This window comes from Condylostylus longicornis, unplaced genomic scaffold (assembly GCF_029603195.1).
Source record: "Condylostylus longicornis isolate FDR11 unplaced genomic scaffold, ASM2960319v2 ptg000163l, whole genome shotgun sequence".
Classification (NCBI taxonomy): domain Eukaryota; kingdom Metazoa; phylum Arthropoda; class Insecta; order Diptera; family Dolichopodidae; genus Condylostylus; species Condylostylus longicornis.
The window spans coordinates 2,948,288-2,967,270 of NW_026578131.1; the positions used below are offsets into that span (position 1 = coordinate 2,948,288).

The 18,983-nt window shown below is 27.1% G+C and overlaps 3 protein-coding genes across 8 annotated transcripts; 2 read left to right on the forward strand and 1 right to left on the reverse strand.

The window, feature by feature from the left end:
• The first annotated feature begins 239 nt into the window (after positions 1–239).
• Positions 240–1,462, forward strand: LOC129616244 (derlin-1). Of its 2 annotated transcripts, XM_055531783.1 has the most exons (4): positions 240–363; positions 460–619; positions 677–883; positions 931–1,462. In XM_055531783.1, the coding sequence occupies exons 2-4, from the start codon at positions 475–477 to the stop codon at positions 1,353–1,355; spliced, it is 777 nt and encodes a 258-aa protein (XP_055387758.1). In that variant the 5' UTR covers positions 240–363; positions 460–474; the 3' UTR covers positions 1,356–1,462. The 2 variants fall into 2 exon arrangements, with proteins under 2 accessions (XP_055387758.1, XP_055387757.1); XM_055531782.1 differs by having other exon boundaries at positions 460–883.
• A 32-nt stretch (positions 1,463–1,494) lies between these two features.
• LOC129616246 (uncharacterized) lies at positions 1,495–4,309 on the reverse strand. 3 transcript variants are annotated; one of them, XM_055531789.1, is made up of 3 exons: positions 4,174–4,309; positions 2,181–2,345; positions 1,495–2,120 (listed from the first exon to the last, which is right to left on the reverse strand). In XM_055531789.1, the coding sequence occupies exons 2-3, from the start codon at positions 2,321–2,323 to the stop codon at positions 1,643–1,645; spliced, it is 621 nt and encodes a 206-aa protein (XP_055387764.1). In that variant the 5' UTR covers positions 2,324–2,345; positions 4,174–4,309; the 3' UTR covers positions 1,495–1,642. The 3 variants fall into 3 exon arrangements, with proteins under 3 accessions (XP_055387764.1, XP_055387762.1, XP_055387763.1); XM_055531787.1 differs by lacking the exon at positions 4,174–4,309 and adding an exon at positions 2,464–2,887; XM_055531788.1 differs by lacking the exon at positions 4,174–4,309 and adding an exon at positions 2,527–2,882.
• On the forward strand, positions 4,100–18,807 carry LOC129616245 (14-3-3 protein epsilon). Of its 3 annotated transcripts, none has more exons than XM_055531784.1 (5): positions 4,100–4,254; positions 4,385–4,536; positions 13,262–13,731; positions 13,798–13,978; positions 14,981–18,807. In XM_055531784.1, the coding sequence occupies exons 2-5, from the start codon at positions 4,473–4,475 to the stop codon at positions 15,034–15,036; spliced, it is 771 nt and encodes a 256-aa protein (XP_055387759.1). In that variant the 5' UTR covers positions 4,100–4,254; positions 4,385–4,472; the 3' UTR covers positions 15,037–18,807. The 3 variants fall into 3 exon arrangements, with proteins under 3 accessions (XP_055387759.1, XP_055387760.1, XP_055387761.1); XM_055531785.1 differs by having other exon boundaries at positions 4,143–4,281; XM_055531786.1 differs by lacking the exon at positions 4,100–4,254 and adding an exon at positions 4,279–4,299.
• The last annotated feature ends 176 nt before the right edge of the window (positions 18,808–18,983 follow it).

The window sequence follows — 18,983 nt, forward strand, 5'->3', positions numbered from 1 at the left end:
GCGCTTGAAGTGTAAGATTAATTTACTTCGAGTTTTAGAGAACTTTAAGAATTTTTCGAAATTAGAGGATTTTTTTTGCTGAAGAGTTGTTATATATAGTTTACAAAATCCGACGAACAAAAAACAGTGAATAAGGTGTAGAGAGTAAAGATTAGTCATACATTATACTTTGATATTATTGATTACGGAGCGATCATGAACGAACTTAATTTTACGGAACGATAAAAATATTGACAGATGGTACACAAAAAATCACTTGATATGATATTTGATGCACAAAAATGACATGCAAATTTCAAAATTTTTCTTTATAATGTAATTTCAGTTTAAAAATCGAAGACTTTAACGTTTTGAAAAGCTAAGGTTAGTATTAACTGCATATATATGTGTAATATAACTCACAGGAACTCCAAATAGATACATACATAAGTTTATTAATTTTTTTATGAATAATTTAAGATTTTGTAGTAAAATATGTCCGACATATCAACGTGGTATAAGAACATGCCAAGGTTTACAAAGTATTGGCTAACTGGGACGGTCGCTTGTAGCCTTTTTGCGAGATTTGGTTTATTGCCTGCAAGTTATCTGATTTTGGAATCATCTCTTGTTTGTCAAAGTAATCTCTTTTGCTTTTTTATATTGATTATCTTATCTAAATTAACTAAATTTTTAGAATTACAGCTTTGGCGTTTAGTAACCGCACTATTTTTTTATCCACTGTCACCAGCAACAGGTTTTCATTTCATGTTGAACTGTTACTTTCTTTATAATTATTCCGTAAGACTAGAAAGCGATCACTTTAAAAGTATTCCATCAGATTATTTGTTTTTACTTCTATTTAACTGGGTGTGCTGCGCTTTAAGTGGCCTTTTTTTTCATTGTAAGTTTTTTTTATTTAATAAAAATCAAATAACGTGATCATTTTAGTGTACATACTCATGGATCCAATGGTTTTATCGGTGCTTTATGTTTGGTGTCAGTTAAATAAAGATGTTATTGTGCAATTCTGGTTTGGAACCAAATTTAAGGCAATGTATCTTCCTTGGGTACTTCTTATGGTAAATCTTATATTGTCCGGTGGAGGATTCGACTCATTTCTAGGCATTATGATTGGACATATTTACTATTTTCTAAAATTTAAATATCCACAAGATTTAGGAGGTCAGAGATGGTTAGAAACACCATCCATATTTAAAAAGTATTTCCCAGATATTACCGGTGGTGTATTTAGTTTCGGTTCTTCTCCAATAAATGTTCGAACAACACAGGTATCTGGAACCTCAACAACGCGTTCGAATTTAACATTCAGAAATGTTTGGGGAAGAGGCGGAAATGTTTTAGGAAGAGATTAATATTTTTTTTTATGTTAGTTCTTATATTTGTTGTATGAATATCTAAAATATATGCCAATTCGATTTAATTATAAGATTTATGTTAAATAAATTATCTTAAAATTTAACACGTGTTGCATAGTTTAAATTAAATTGAATATTTAAAAAAAATTGGCTAACTTTATTGTAAATAAGAAATACTTATTATTACATAAGGTTTAGTTTTTATATTACATTTTACTTTTAAAAACTAAGTACTTAAAAACCTAATTTAATGGCTAGCAATATATATTATTACAACTCATACGTTACATGTCAGTTTCCATCGTGTAATTGTTTAATTCTGTCGTTGAATATTTCAAATTAGGGGGAATTTTATGTTCATCCTCTTTCATTTCGTATTTCTCATTACTTGTTGAAACAGAATTCGTAATAGGAACTAAGCTTTTTACATTGAGTGGTGGTTGCCATATGACTAATGCTTGACATGGTCTTTCGTAACGTTCTAATAAAGCTTTCGGAATAATAGTCTCACTATTTTTAATATTCTTCAATTCCTCACAAATTGTAATATGCTTAGCATTTCGAAGTTTTTTTTCTAAATCCTTGGAAGAATAAAAAGGACATTTTGGTTCGATATCCGATTCCATTACATTTTCAACATGGTTATCAGATTGGCGGCGCTCGGTTGAGACATTTGAATTATGTGCAATAAAGTTGTTTGATATGTGAAGACTGTTTAAAGTTGCTGCCATTTTTTCTTCAGTAATATGCTGTTTTGAAGGGCTGAAATATGAATTTTATTTGACATGTATGTACGTCAGAACTTTTAACAAAAGAATTTACTATATTTGCTCCATGTTAGACTTTCTCTTTTGATTAAGACTTTTGTAATCCAAGTTTGCTGTGAAGCGCATTACACCTGTGTATGTTGAATTCGACCAAGGCATTTGCTCTGAGGTCCATGGAACATTATTTGATGACGGCATATGTGCCGAAAAATTGTCAGATCTAAAAACAAAATTAATTTTAGCGTTCTCAATTCTACTTAATATCATAACAAAAATGATAATAATTAACATGAAAATTAAAATGAAATAAAGATTGTATTTTGACTTTAAAATCTTACAAAATATTAGTTTGTAATTTGTATATATATAAATCCCTAACAAATATTATAACTATTACAGACCCTACATCCATGCTTTTCCTTTGGTAAAATTGGTAATGTTTTTAGTTAATTATTTTTTGACAAATATCTTAATACTTTTTCAATTTCACCTAAATTTACTTCTTTAGTATTTCAGTTTAATTTTGACATTTCTAATTAAATTTAGTTTTATTTACTAGTTTTGACAATCAATCTAACGCTGCATATTTTAAGAAAACGCGAAAATGGAGTTACTTCATTTATATACAAGTCGCGTGTTCCGTAAGCATTATTGTGTTATGTATCATTTTTCTATCACTTTATCAGTTTTTTATTATTTAGCTCTTTTTACAACTTTCAATTCGATATTCCCAAGTTTTTAATTGTATACATACGTTCTCATTTTCTCCTATTAAAACATAAATTTTTTAACGAGGTATTATACAACAACAAAAGATAAATATTTTCGATAAAAGTGTTGAAGCTCTCATTTGAGAACACAATGAGCTAAATAGTTGAAATTTGACGCACAAGCTTAATTTTATTTGATTGAAAATGAAAAAATTGGCCCAGTTGAGCTGGCACACCTATATCAAATCCCAAAAGGGCTTTGAGAAAATTCGCCAAATATGGCCATGCGGCATATCACTTAAAAGTTTATCGTAATCTCTACAACTTTTGTTCAATTACTCTTTTAAACATCGGTCCTCTAAGATCTCAGGTCCTAAGAAAGAATTGAGAAAAAAATAGGCTAAAAATTAAATAAGCAAAATTTTTTAAAAAAATACAATATTCAATAAACAAAAATAAACTAAATAAAAATCTTGTAACTTGTTTTAAAGAATTAAATAACTTATTTTAAAGAATTGAGATTTTGGTATGTGTTTGAAATAAATATATATTACGAAAAAATTCTTGCTTCTTGAAAACTGATTTTATAACAATATATATTTGCCTAGCTTCTTCTCAACGAGTGAAAATAAGAGATATGCAGGAGATAAAAATTGCAATCAGTTTGTAAAAAATTTCAAACTTTTTGATTGCTTAATTGCATGCGATCATACAGCTGTGCGTGTGCGCGCTTGAACATAAACCTACGGAATACAAATAAGCAATCAACAGTTGCAAAACTAAAAATTTCATGTCTGTCTGATTCCTCTATGCTAAAAAGTTTTGAATTTCTATATTTTCTCTTTTTTTATTTTTTTTCAATACTTAGTTCCTTAAGAACCTTCAACAATTTTTTTTATGTCATTGTGTCGCAAACCAGAACATTTTAACTCGCATTGGCCAAAGACTTTACAGCAAAAAAAAATTAATACTATTTCCACAGTTTATATATTGCTGATTCTTTATTTGAGGACTATTTTTTGACAGCCTTAGCTGAAAAAGATTTTTTGTTTGCCTTAGCTGGAAAAGATTGGGTTAAATTCTTATTATTACATTGCTACTTTAGAATTTTTTTCGCAGTTTAGTTGACTGGGATTTGGTTAATGGTAGAAAAAAGAAAGTCTAGTTTCTAATAGAGTTTAACTGTTTTAGCAAATTGACTAACATTAGCGCATGTGAAATTTGTGTTATATTTTTATTTCGTACATCCGCCATTTTAAAATATATTTCATAGAGTTAATGTTATATTGTTATCTCTATCAAACTTAAGAAAAAGTATTGAAAAGAAAAAAAACGTACCTTTTATATACCACAAGTTCAGTTTTCCTCGGTTTTTTGAAGTATTGTAAGCGTAACGCCAAGTTGAGTTTCTTCTTTAAGGTGCGGTTTTTTTTTCTCAACTAAGAAGTAAAGTTATTTTCTTCCGTAGGCGTTTTTCACATTAATTAAAAAAAAAGTAATAGAAAAAACCCGAAAATTAGTGGAACTTTTTTTTTTATTATAATTTCAGGGGAGCTTTCCATAATAAATTGAGAAAAAGGTGAACACGCCACTTGGTTTAAATTCTTGTACTGTAAAGGAATATTAAAATAAAGAAAATGTCGGAGCGTGAAAATAATGTATATAAAGCTAAGTTAGCTGAACAAGCTGAACGCTACGATGGTACGTATTACTTTTTTTTTGACTAAATTTCCATATAAAAATTTTTGAATAACAATTTTTAGAATAAAATATGTACTTGCATGATGTATGAGTCATGTCGATGGCCGGCAAAATTTTTTTTTAAATTATATACATACATATGTAGGTTCAATGAAGTTTGAAAATAATTTAAACTTATATTAAAAATTTCGGCTTTGAGTAGGAAAAAAAATTGATCTTGTAGATGACTAGATTATACTACGCAAATCTAGGTCTTAGATGTGAGAATTACAAATTCGTATTTGTTGCTAGGTCATTTATATTTTTATAATATTAATAAAATTCATAAGGAAATATAAAAATATTTTCAAAAAATTGTGTGTTAATAGTTTTCTATGAATATAAAGTAATTCAGCGAGAAAAAAAAATCGATTTCGTGATCAATAAGTTCTCGATGTGGAAAAGCCATTTTCAGACTTAAGCACATTTATTAAGTCAGTGTCAACTACCATTCAAATATCGCGCGCTATTTTTTTTTTTTTTTTTTTACATATAAAAGCTCTTACAAAAAAATTTTATTTAAGGCAAAAAAACCGTAACTTACTATTAGTAAGATTTTTTAACTTACATATATACATATATATATATATATGTATATATAAATAAAAGAAACGTCTGAAATGCATCATCATCCATTTTTACTACCACCACACTCATAATCACGTTAAATTTATTTGACTTACAGTATCAGCAAATTTTTAATGAATGAGACAGACGCAAAAAAATAAAACACAGAACAAGGTTGCCGTTTAAAAAAAAAAACTAAAAGAATAACGTATTTTTTTTATACAAAAATTACTCGTCTATATTTCGACGATTAATGCGTAATTATTATTATAATGATTATATTATATGTAGGTAATTTTGAAAATTATTTTTCAACTTTTAATTAATTTCAGGTAAAAATATAATATTATATTTATTGCATATATATAAGTCCGTATGTGTTCGCACATGTATATTCATACAAATTCAGTAGAAAAACAAGCAGTCTAAGTTCTATAAATTTTAATAGGATATGTACATATGTATATAATTATGTTCATTGTATAAGAAAATTTTTTAAATAAATTAAATTTCGTAGAAAAATATTAGTTTGATATTACTAGAGAAAAAATTCTCTGAACTTTGTTGAATCTTATTGATTTGTGAATAGAACTTCAAGTCAAGTTTTTGTATTGAAACTGAGCGCAGAATAGAATACTCACATAACTTAAGTTTTACCTAATTGTAGTTTTTGCACAAATGAACATATCTCAAACGAACATATGTATCTATACATATATCTATATATAGTGCTATTGTGCTATTTAGTGCTATATATGTATTTGAAATGTCTATTTTGCACGCTCTATGCCTACTAAAATGCACATCTAACGAAAATTTTTCTTAATCAGTAATACATTGCTTGAACATTTCAAAAATTTCAGCTGGTACATTTCAAATAAAGTTTAAGTAAACCAGAAGGGCACTTGAACTCTTACGAGAATTCAAAAAATAATTTTGGTTAAAATATTTATTTAATTTAAGTAATGAATTATTAGATTTAAGTTTTTCCAAAATTTTTTTATCACAAAATATTATTACAAAATTTGTTAGCTTTTCGGAAAAAATTTTTCAGACTAGAGTGTTCAAAAAAAAGTTGAATAAAAATAGTCATGAAGCATAAAGTCGTTGAATGTAAATTTTACGTCAGTAGCACGTGAAAACGATGGATTCTAGTTTGAATCCCAAAAATATCTGAGTCTGAGTTTATTGTCTATTTCTTATTTCACCATCACCCATGTTCCAAAACTCCAATTCTTTAGTATATCGTCGGTTACATACATTTTTTCATAAATATACTTTCAAATAAAATTTGAAAAACTTTAAATGCCTTAATAAAATATCTTAATTGAAAATTATCATTACAGAAAATAATTTTATTTCTTGTTATGACCGCACTCAAATTGTGTCCGTATTTGGCAATATCAATTGTAAGTTAATTGCCAAATTAGATAAATTTTAAATTCGGTCTATTTTCACGTTGAAAACCTATCAATAAAGTTTTTAATGTTATTTTCAACTAAAATAGATCTGTATGTTATTCAAAACCTGAAAACATTGTGCTTTTTCCCAAATTTAATAAAATAGCAAAAAAAATTTTTTCTGTTTAATTGAATATTTTTTGAATTATTTTGAAGATTAGGTGCGTTTAAAAACAATAAACACTGTATTCTATATGAATCTTTGCGTGTATAATATCTAAGTGCTTAATGTATTACTATGTAATGTATTACATTTTAATTCTCTGAATTCAAAATTTTTTTTTGTTTTATATCCGTACGAACGTAAATTTCTAAAAGATGTAGACATAAGTGTATGTTTTTGATCATCGTCGAATTCTGGGCAATTCGACCACGTCTGTACGGCTGTTCATCCCTCCCAGCAATAATTCAAAAACTAATTGAGCTAAGCTCACCAAATTTTCTCAAATGATTTATAGTAGTAAATGTCGGAATTCAATTTAAATTGGACATGATCGAGGCACTGTTCGGGTAGCTGCCATACAATTTCAAAATTTCTTTGGCTATGCATATTTCAGAAACTATAGAAGGTATGGTATTGAAACTTTGGAGAAACTAATGTAATATTAGAGCAATTGTGTTTAATAAAAGTTGTTGAAATTGCTTGGGTTCTTCTGGTACTTCAAAAGTTATTTGGCTATATTTTAAACTGTTCAACCTACTGTTCTGTAAAAACAAATATGGTACAATAGCAAACAACTTGAATATGGTAAAATAGAAATTATATTAGTTAAAATTTGTTGAGATCTTATGAAGACTTGTGATCAGCTTCGAAAGTTATTTGGCCATATCTCAAAAATTATTCAGTATATAGTTTCTGCACAAACAAATGTATTTTTAGGACGGATATGTTTGATAAAAGCCGATAAAATTCAGTAAAATACTTAGATTGTGTGGGTTTGTATGGTAACTGCCATATATATATAAAATAGTGTTAGACATTTAAAAAGCAACAGGTTGTACGAAGCTGTACGTCAATTATCTTTGATATATATATTCTCAATTCAATCTATATCATTTATATGGTCAATTATATATATTCTCGTTTAACCTTTAACTAACTTTATTTAATTTATTTTTGTATACATATTATATGTATACAAGTTGACAAGAGGTTTTTCATTTTACATATTATTTACAAAAATGTAAAACCGGCCCAAAAACCGATTTCAATGAAATCAGTTGATTATTTCTCTTCAAATATACAAAAATGTATATTTGGCCCGTAGTAAACGTCTAGTTATTGATGCCGGATTTCTTTCAAAAGTTAGCAATTTTCGCGGGCGGTCGAGCAAAGCTCATATATGAAATTTCAAATAAATCGGTTGAATATTTTCTTCAAAATGGTGAAAAATGTAAAATCGGCCCGCAAATCAGTTTTCGAACCCTGATCTCTGCAAAAAATTTATATGTTCATTGTTTTAATACGAGGAATTCATATATTAAATTTCAATGAAATCGGTTGATTATTTCTCTTTATATACACAAAAATGTATATTTGGCCCGTAGTAAACGTCTAGTTACCGATGCCTGATCTTTCCAAAAAATTTACATGGTCATTGTTTTAACACGAGGAATTCAAATATTAAATTTCAATGAAATCGGTTGATTATTTCTCTTTATATACACAAAAATGTATATTTGGCCTGTAGTAAACGTCCAGTTATTGATGCCGGATTTCTTCCAAAAGTTAGCAATTTTCGCGGGCGGTCGAGCAAAGCTTGTATATGAAATTTCAAGTAAATCGGTTGAATATTTTCTTCAAAATGGACAAAAATGTAAAACAGGCCCGCTAAACATTTTGTTTTGATTTTGATTAGTTTGTTTGAAAATTTCAATTTAAAGTTCCGTGCAAATGTTAATTTTTGCCAAACGTTACCACATCATTAAAAACATTGCATTTTTATGCTGCATTTTAGGAAAAAATATTAATAACTTTATTTTTTTAATTTTTTTTTTTAAAGTCAAAGTTTCTCGAAAATTTGTGTTATTTTTTATCTTCGATGCACGATAATTAGATTTAAAAGTTAACCCTAAAAACATTTTCCTCATATCTGTCATAGTTTTGCCAGTGTTTTAAAAACATGCGAAAAATGCATATTTCATACATTTCATACAACTATAAAACCATACATAAAAATAAATTTAAACTAGGTATATACTCTTCAAATTTTAGAAGCAAATTAGCAATTATTTTCTCTTAGAAGCAAATTCACTGCTAAAAATTAATAAAAATCGAAATTTATTTTGTAAAAATCAGTTTTTTCAAGGTCTCTTGATACGAGGGTCACTATTTATATTTCGGGTCCTGGCAATACTAGTGCTGCCAGGTGCAATCTGACACTTCCATTGGAAAGTTTGACATTTTTTAGGACAACTTCACTCAGAACGTTTTGTCATTCGAGCGCGAATTGTTTTGTTTATAGTGACTTGAAAAATTCATCTCGGTCAAAAAATGGAATTGTCCCGTGAAAATTTTCGTGCGATGATTTTTTACGATTTTCGGCGCGGATTATCGAGACAAGAGTGTCTCGATCAACTTGTTTCGACTTTTGGTGATGAAGCACCATCAAAAACCACTGTAAATCGCTGGTACCAAGAGTTTGGTTTCGGACGCCGTTCGCTCCAGGATGAATTTCGTGAAGGTCGGCCAATTTCGGTCGTTTTGCCGGAAACCATCGATGCTGTGCGCGAAATGATAATGATGGACCGGCATGTGACATACTGTGAGATTGAGGCATCCTTGGGCATTAGTTCCACCAGCGTACATAAGATATTGCATGAACATCTTGCCGTGAAAAAGGTGTGTTGTCGATGGATCCCAAAAAATTTGACGATTGCACAAAAGAAGGCTCGTGTCGATTGGAGCAAATTGACGTAGGACGGTCAATTCTGAATGGTACACCACCATCTGTTTGCCGAAAGTTTTCGAAGAAATAAGGAAAACAAACAAGCGCCGGCGAATCATTCTTCATCATGACAATGCAAGCTCTCACAAATCAGCTGAAACAATGGACTATTTGAGCACTCAAAATGTCGAATTGATGGGTCATCCGCCGTACAGTCCTGATTTAGCACCCAATGACTTCTTCTTATTCCCTCACATCAAAAAAAAAATGCGTGGACAACGATTTTCAACACCTGAAGAAGCAGTCGATGCGTTCAAAAACCATGTTTTGGAGGTGTCTCAATCGGAGTGGAAAAAGTGCTACGAAAATTGGTTTCAGCGCATGCAAAAGTGTATTGATCTTCATGGGGAATATTTTGAAAAACAATAAAACCATTTCCAATGATAAATGTTTGTTTTTTATTGCTAGACCCGAAATATAAATAGTGACCTACGTACCTGGACGAACGTATGTTCGAAGGGTATACTAAATAGTATCCAGGTACCGCTTGTAACGCTAAGAAATAATGCTCTTAGATATAAACTCAAGTGTACGTTTTCGATCATCGTTGAATTCTGAGTTGATTTAGCTTTGTCTGCCCGTCCGTCCGTCCGTCCGTCCGTCCCAGCGATAACTCAAAAACTAATAGAATTAAGTTCACCAAATTTTCACAAATGATTTATTGTAGTAAGTGCCAGATCCCTATTCAAATTGAACATGATCGGGGTACTGGTTCTGGTTCCTGCCGTGCAACTTCAAAAGTTATTTGGCTATATCTCAGAAACTATAAAAGCTATAGTATTGATATTTCACACAAGCGAATAAATTAGTAGGGCCGATGTGTTTGATAAAATTCGTTAAAATTGCTTGGCTCTTTTTAGTAGCTGCCATACAACTACAATAGTAGTTTGGCGCACACAATATTTTGAAAAACACAGTACTGAAATTGTGCATATGGTAATACGGCAACTTAAAGTCATAGTCTGTCCCATAGTCAGTTATGCCATCTTTATTCGAACATAGGATAACGAATTCGTAGGGGTATCACAGAGTTGACAAGGTTAACTCTATTTTTTCTTCTTTGAATCCTAAATTCATAGCACAAATTCGCAAGCAATGCTCAAGATTCATTATTTGGTGTAGAAACGTAACATGACTTAGCCTCACATTATTAACTTCCGCTCAAATTAAGAGAATCTGGTTACCAGCAAAAAAAAGCAATTTGGAAAGAAGGCAATTGCTTTGGTATATTTTTTAATTCAGAAGTGGTGCCTAAATAATATGTATATGTATAATCCATTTTGTTTTTCAAATAAAAAAAAATGTGTATTCTTTAGAAATTAATTTTGTATCCTCTGTAATCGCGTAATTTCCAGCTCTTCAATATCAAAACTAAACTCGCTTTATGAATATGTTAATAATTTGTTTAAAAAATTTTTTATTACTTTTTTAACAAATAAAAGCACCCCATAAAAAAAAAAAATATTAAATATTTTTATTCATGAGCTTAAATTGCATATTTTTTGTTGCTAAGGTAAAAATTTTCTTAAATTTTATTTCATTTTACAACGTTCCATGTATATATACATATACATGTATACGTATTTTTTTTCATTAAAGCGCAAAATAAAATAGACAAATATTTTGTAAATTAAAAAAAACATTTATTTCGATTTTATTAGTTACATTACCTTCTCAGATGTCTTTTAAAATGATTTAAATAACTTTCGTCACATTTATTTACCAATTATTAATCCCATATTTCGGTACATCGTGATTTCCAAAATGCAATATAAAAAGTTTTAATACAGTTTAAATACTGTCTAAATACAATTTTACAACAACGTAAAGCTACATTTTGGAATATCACTGTGACGATATAAATAACATTACACAACATACATATGTACATATTATATTTTGTTTCTTTTTTTTTTTTTTAAATTTTAAGCTCACCGCTTAGAGAGATCTACTCTTATTTTTTATAATTTTAAAAAAAATGTATAGAGTTTATGCAAAGAAAAAGAACTTGTCACTTTTCTTTTATGTTTTAAGTAATTTACATCTAAAAATACCTATAAATATTTTTATATAAATAAATTTTGGAGTTTTATTTTGATGTTTCCAAAAAAAAAAAAACTGACCAAAAAGGAAGTTTGCATTCAAAATAAATTTTATTAAACATATATTTTCTAAAATTTATAGAAAATAAATCGATACAGGTCTTCCTCATTGCCATTTAAAAGGGTATTGTGTTAAATTATGAAAGAAAAATCTAAATAAATTTTATATTGAAAAATTTTCATAGAGTAAACTCACCAAATTCTAACATCTTTTGCTTTCATTAGAAATTTTCCCTGAAAAATCATTATACATATTGAAAAAAAAATTGAGTATTACTCGTATAAATAATCAGTGCTAACTTAGAATTAATACAAAATATCTTCGAAAAGTCAAAGCTTTGAAATTTGCAAAAATAGGATGTTTCATAAAAAAAAGTACGCTCCAAAACCCCAGTATGTCTAAAGCATTGTTTCGAAAGCTTTGTTTCTAAACATGTTTAAATTTTGTTTTTTATATGCAACAAAAATATTTTAAGTTTGAGAAAAATCATATAAAAATGAAATATGAAATTCTATTAATTGTTCGTTTCTCTTATAATATACCAAAATAAAAATAAAAAATATTAAGCAAACTGAAAGGACCTACTTCTACAATAATTTTTTTCAAACTCAAATATAATTTCAATGGAAATTAAATGAAGGAAGAACATGCGAATTATATCGAAGTTGACCTGATTGAACAGTTAGGAAATTTTTGTATTTACAATTTTTGAAATGAGTACCCATGTTAAAAAAAATAATTATGTATAATAAAAAAACTAGTAAGATGATTTTCTGTAAGGCTTAGAAATTCAATTTTTATAATTTTTTGTACAGTCTCAGTTTTTTTGCTATACGCTTTGCGTATTCGATACATTTTAGAATAGTGTACAATGTCAATAGCTTTTAATATACATTTAAGAATATACTTTGTAAATTTTTCCATTCACTACGTTTCGGAAGTGAAGGATACTTACCGAGTGTAACTGCGGCGTGTAAAAGTGGAACGCTAGATATTCTGTATGAACCGAATGTTCCAAGCATTTTAAGATTTGAAAACTCACATCGTTATTTTGGTTAAATTTCTTCTCCTAAAATAATTGCAGAATAATCTTTAATCGGTTCTGAAACTTATCTTTTGTGGGAAATATTAATAAAGAAAGATTGACTTGTGCGAAAAAGTTGTTGGAATTAACTGATTTTTTTTCGGTTTGAGAGGTCCTTCTAGATGAAGTATCATATGAAGAAATTATTTATATTAATACTTCATATTTGCAGATCCTTTCTTTTTCATTTTACTATGTTGCACTTAGGTAAATCTAAGGTTTTTAAGGTTCTAGTTAAAATTACGTTTTCTTAAATTATATTTTATAAAATTATGCTAATCAACCACTAAAAAAAATGATTTGTAAAACTATAAAGTATAACTTTCTTCTGATGTGATGCACGCGTCCAATACTTCACTAAAATTTTTTTTTAATCTGAGTATTAGAAGTGGTCAATCTCCTCAAAATTCACATTAAAGTTCATTTGAATTATAAGGCAACTGATGATAGACAATCAAAATTTATTATAAGTTATTAAATATTTCAATTCAATTATCGTTCCCTATATATCATTCAAATTTTAGAAATGGTGGATGCAATGAAAAAAGTCGCGTCAATGGATGTTGAATTAACGGTTGAGGAACGTAATCTGTTATCGGTTGCGTACAAAAATGTTATTGGAGCCAGGCGGGCGTCATGGCGCATTATTACTTCAATTGAACAAAAAGAAGAAAATAAAGGAGCTGAAGAAAAACTAGAGATGATTAAAAACTATCGCGGTCAAGTTGAGAAAGAATTACGTGACATATGTTCAGATATATTAAGTGTGTTGGAAAAACATTTGATTCCATGTGCAACATCTGGTGAAAGTAAAGTATTCTATTACAAAATGAAAGGCGATTATCATCGCTATTTGGCCGAATTCGCTACTGGAACAGATCGGAAAGATGCAGCTGAACATTCTTTAGTCGCTTATAAAGCAGCTAGTGATATTGCTATGACTGATCTTCCACCAACGCATCCAATTCGGTTGGGACTAGCTTTGAATTTTTCTGTAAGAATAGTATTTCATCTTGACGAAAATTTTTTAATAACTTATATGTTGCATTTTTTTTTTTAGGTTTTCTATTATGAAATATTAAACTCTCCTGACCGTGCCTGCCGATTAGCTAAAGCTGCATTTGATGACGCGATTGCCGAACTTGATACACTTAGTGAAGAAAGTTATAAAGATTCAACTCTAATTATGCAGTTATTACGAGATAATTTAACACTGTGGACATCCGACATGCAAGCAGACGGTAAGTAATAAAAATTTGTACATTCACTTCGTTTATATGGCGGATCAAGTACTTCGCTTGAAATTTTAATCTACGTACCTATATACTGTACAGATTAAAATAATATTACTTGAAATCGACTTGAGTTTGACATTAGCTAACCGGTATTATATATTAATTTTTCAATCTGCGTATATGCAGTCGATTTTTAAGTCAAGCTAATAACTTTATCAGTTCGACTTGACTTGAAAATTTCAACACAAGTAACGTTTCTTTGAACTCGAAATCGGTCTGAAGTCGGCTTCAAGCTGCATATAAACGCAATAGTAGACAAAAATATTTGTTTTGAGTAACTTTAGACTTCAAATATTTTAAAAAAATAATCATAAAAACCTAAACCGATATAAATCCATATTCTTGATTTTCGATTTTTGATGAAACGATTTTCCATATTTTTGCTCAAGTTAATTTGGGTTAATTTTAATTTTTTTAATTTTAGGTAAAAATTTTAGTTACTGTGTTGTTTATCTGGTGACATTTTCAATTTTCATTTAAGATAGTAGGCTAATATGTTTCCTTAGAAACCGATTGTGAATTAAAATGTTTCTTAAGAAATATGGTTGAACATTATTGTTTTGAAAATCGATAAGTCAATACAACGTTTTGAATACTTAATTAGCTTTCCATAAATTTCCGTTTCAAACTGTCAGGTGTACATGATTTCATTTTGATATAGTTGTTTTGTTATTTTGCTTCAGTCGGCTTAATATAAAAAGTTTAAATAACTTATAGAATCTCAGAACTAACTTATTTTGCCTAAGAAAAGTAAACGCGTTTACGAAAATTTTTTAAATTCAAGTTTTTTAATTTTGATTTGTGTTTTTATTACCAAAAATTTTATTTTTTTTAATTTAAAAACAATAATTAACTGTTAGTTTAACGAAATATTTTTTTTTATTTTTAATTTTCCTCACTTTTATCCGAACATATTTGCCAATTTTGTTATATAAAATGTGACAATAGGCGAAGGAGAGCAAAAAGAACAAATCCAGGATGTTGAAGATCAGGATGTGTCGTAATTTAGTCAAGTGTGAATATAAACAGATTAAACAAAAAATAAAAAAAAAACATTAACTTTAACATTTAAAAATTATGCAGTAAAAAAATTAAAAAACATCATTAAGAAGAATAAGGAATATTAAAAAGTACTTTAATTTTAAGATATGTAATAATTAAATTAAAAGTAATAATTAAAAAAAAAACAAATACATGAGGATATAAATTATAAGTGTATTGTTTCGTCTTTACATTATAAAGTTTACATATATTTACGCAAAAATAAATAAAAATCAACCTATCAATCAAAAATTAAGATCTATGCAAATTCCCTTATAATTTAAAGAAAAAACTGAAAATGAAAAAATACTGTTTAATTATGAATTTATACTTTTTTATTTAACATTAATTTCTGTTTAAATTTGTGTAACAAATAATGATTAATAATTTTTAATTTTTAAAGAGAGAAGCGCAAAGTAATATTTTGCATAAATAGAAAAAGAAACATGTTTTTTTAAAATATATAATTGACTTTTTTTTTACGCTTTTTTAGATTCCTTTTCATACATATGTATATACAAAAATAAATATAAATTTATATACATATATGTGTATATATTTATATATTGCATCTAAATACATTATGTATGTATTTATTTAATAAAACATATATATATATATATATATATATATATATATATATATATGTATAAATTTATTTATATATATATATATATATGTTTCGTGTATATATATTACATATATATATTCATATATATTTATGTGTTACATCTATACGCATTCTATATGTATTCTATTTAATAAATAGATATGTATTCATTATACAAATAACTTTTTTTTATTTTATGTGGTTTCTTCAACTTCCCATTTTCGATATATTGTTCTTTAAGAGAAGACAATGAATTTAAATCTCAAGAGATTTTAATATTGATCAAACTAAAACAAAAAAAAATAGAATTAAAATTAATATATGTAATTAAAAGATAAAATAAACAGACAAAAAAAAAAATACTTAAAATATCTAACAATTTTATTTTTGATTTGTGTAGAACAAATAAAAACGTCATACTTTCAACTTAACTCATGTTTTTGATATTTTAATAAGAAATTCATAGCAAATAAAAAAATTAAAATGCTTCAAAACTTGGGCGGTATCTAATTTAATAGATAAGATATTTGTAAACACTATAATATATTTAAAATAAATTATTAATTTGAGTTTAAATACATCATATATTATGTAGAATTTAATAAGAATTTTCCAAAGTGAATTTTAATTTTTATTCGAGATTTTCTTTATTTTTATTTAAGTTGCTTTTTCAAAACTGAATTAGTGTAACGTAGGGAAATGAATTCAATCGTATAAAAAATATTGTATTAATTAAATAATGTTCACACTTTTTATTGACAAATAAGCGAGCAACCAAAAAAATTTTGTCAAGTTCACTAATTTTTCTCATACAATATATATTTATATATAAAGATATGTACTTTCGCAATTAAATAAAAACATCCTAAATACAAAATAACACAAAACTAAAAAAGGTATGTTTGTTTCTTGTTTTTTTTAATATTATATTTATTTTTTTTAATTTTACATTGTTTTCCTTTTTTTTATACATTTGGAGCAATTTATAAACGTTAAATTGTATCAAGAGAAGTAGGAATAACTTGTGGAGACCATAGAAAAATAATGGGGATTTACAAAACCTTGGATTGTTTATCATTAATTATTAAAGAAGCTTTTAATTTTAAATTTGTTTTTGATACGCATATTTATTGAATTTTTAAACGATAATATATTTGTAATAAATTCAAAATGACTGTCAAAAATCAGTGTTTGTGTACGCGAAACCGTAGCAATAATTAACCGTATACTGAATGCATTGTTGTTGGTTTCATTGATGTAGTAAGAACACAAAAATACAAGCGTTGACTTATAATATTGTTTCAAAAAAATAATAAAAATTCCTAATTTTTATGAACGTCATTGTATAACCAAAATAAAATAAATAATAAAATTCAAATATATTATACTTAGAGAATTAAGAAAATTTGAATAGTGCTTTTTAAGATTAAATATTTTAAAAAAATTAAAATTTAATTTAATTGAAGCTTAATAAAGATTGAAAACCATCCTGCACAAATTTGAAGAACCGCATTTAATTTAAAAAACCTGTTTTGTGCTATATACCAGTTGTAAAATAGTTATGACTTATAAGACAATAAAAACATTTAATTAAAAATTAGTAATAAATAAGATCAACAACAATGTTTCTATAAAATCTCAATTGTATTCAAAGTTGATTGCAGCTGTCAACAAATTTAACTGATAAACTGAATTTAACACTGATTTCAGATCTATTTACTTGTTATCATTCCACTGGATTGGAAGGTTGATGCTTCTTAATTTCGGATTTGATGGTTTGATGAATATTAGAATTAGAGCATAAGTTTCAGATAAATTGACGAATGTAGAAAAAATAAAATAAAGGCTTCAAAATAATTTTGGGTGTTTTTGAAATTAGTTATTAAAATTAGAAGTCTAAAATTTCTAAATGAAGTTTTCGAAATTGCAATTTTATCTTCAAGATATTTCCAGTATTCAAAGGACTAATGATACTAGTTTAATTTACACATAATTTTTAACTCTTAACATTTACTTATACATATTTTTACAGCCTTTAAATAAAATATTGAAAACCAAAACAAATCTTCGTTATGAATCAATGTAAAATAAAAGAAAAGTACCAGTCACCTAAAATTTAAAACAATAGAAAAATAAAAATATGCTTAAGCAATTTTTACTTAACAGTCGCAAAAACTTAGTGATTTGAAGGAATTCCTTAAATCGTAATTTTTTATATCAAATTTCTATTAAATGTATTTAACAGTAAAAATGAGCCTATAAGGAAAAAAGTATACAAAACATCAGATAATTTAGTAAAATATTGTGAAATACATATTGTTTAATTGGGAAAATTGCATGTCAAAAATACATACATACATATAAATTCTTCCAGATGCATAGTTAAAATTAAATTAATAAAAGTCATATTTTAATAACTAATATAAGAGAGCTTCGATTTTTTTTTTTAACTTTGATTATGGTTTTTGATTTGATTTTGTTTTTAACTAACAAAAAATTTCGATTCAAAAACTAGTAACTGCATAAATTGAGTGCACAATACGTAATGTATTTAATGAAATGATAAATAAAAAAAGGCTTTTTGTCAAACAGCATAAGTTCACAACAGAAAAAGAGAAGTGTTTTTGATAATACAGTCGTAACTTGCTACTAAGTTAGAATTTTGCGGAACTACTTTTGTAAGCTCGGATTTTAAAGCAATACAGCGCAATTTTGCAGTTTAAATTTTATTGCTCATTAAACTTTTTCAGAAAAGATTATAATTGGAACTTAGGCAGGAGCATATACATACATGTGTATTATTGTTCAAATTATGTGAGTCCTAAATTAGAAATCATGTGGTATAAACTGTATTATCAAAAACACGTAAGTTGAATAATTATATGAAAACAAAGTACATTTACACATGTTCAAAAAAGTAGAATTATTTTTCATATTAATTTATGTTATCTCTTTTGTAAACTTTTGGGAATTAAATATGTATAGCAAAATTGTTTTAATATGTTTATACGTTAATTTGATTATACTTATTGTAAAAAGAATTGTAATTTGCGGAAAATTTCTATTTGAAAGTAAAAATTGCATAGTTTATTTGATCAAATAATAAAAACACTATATAAATGTAGTTTTTTTTACTGAATAGAATTTATTTCCTGAATTTTTCCTGAAATTATTTTAAATCTAAAAAAAATTTTTTTTTTGTTTTGACGTTTACGGATCATCAAAATTCGAAGTCAATTACGGGTAAAAAGTTTACTACATTTTTACTGTCCGTAAAAGTTTTATACGTCAGATAGTTTG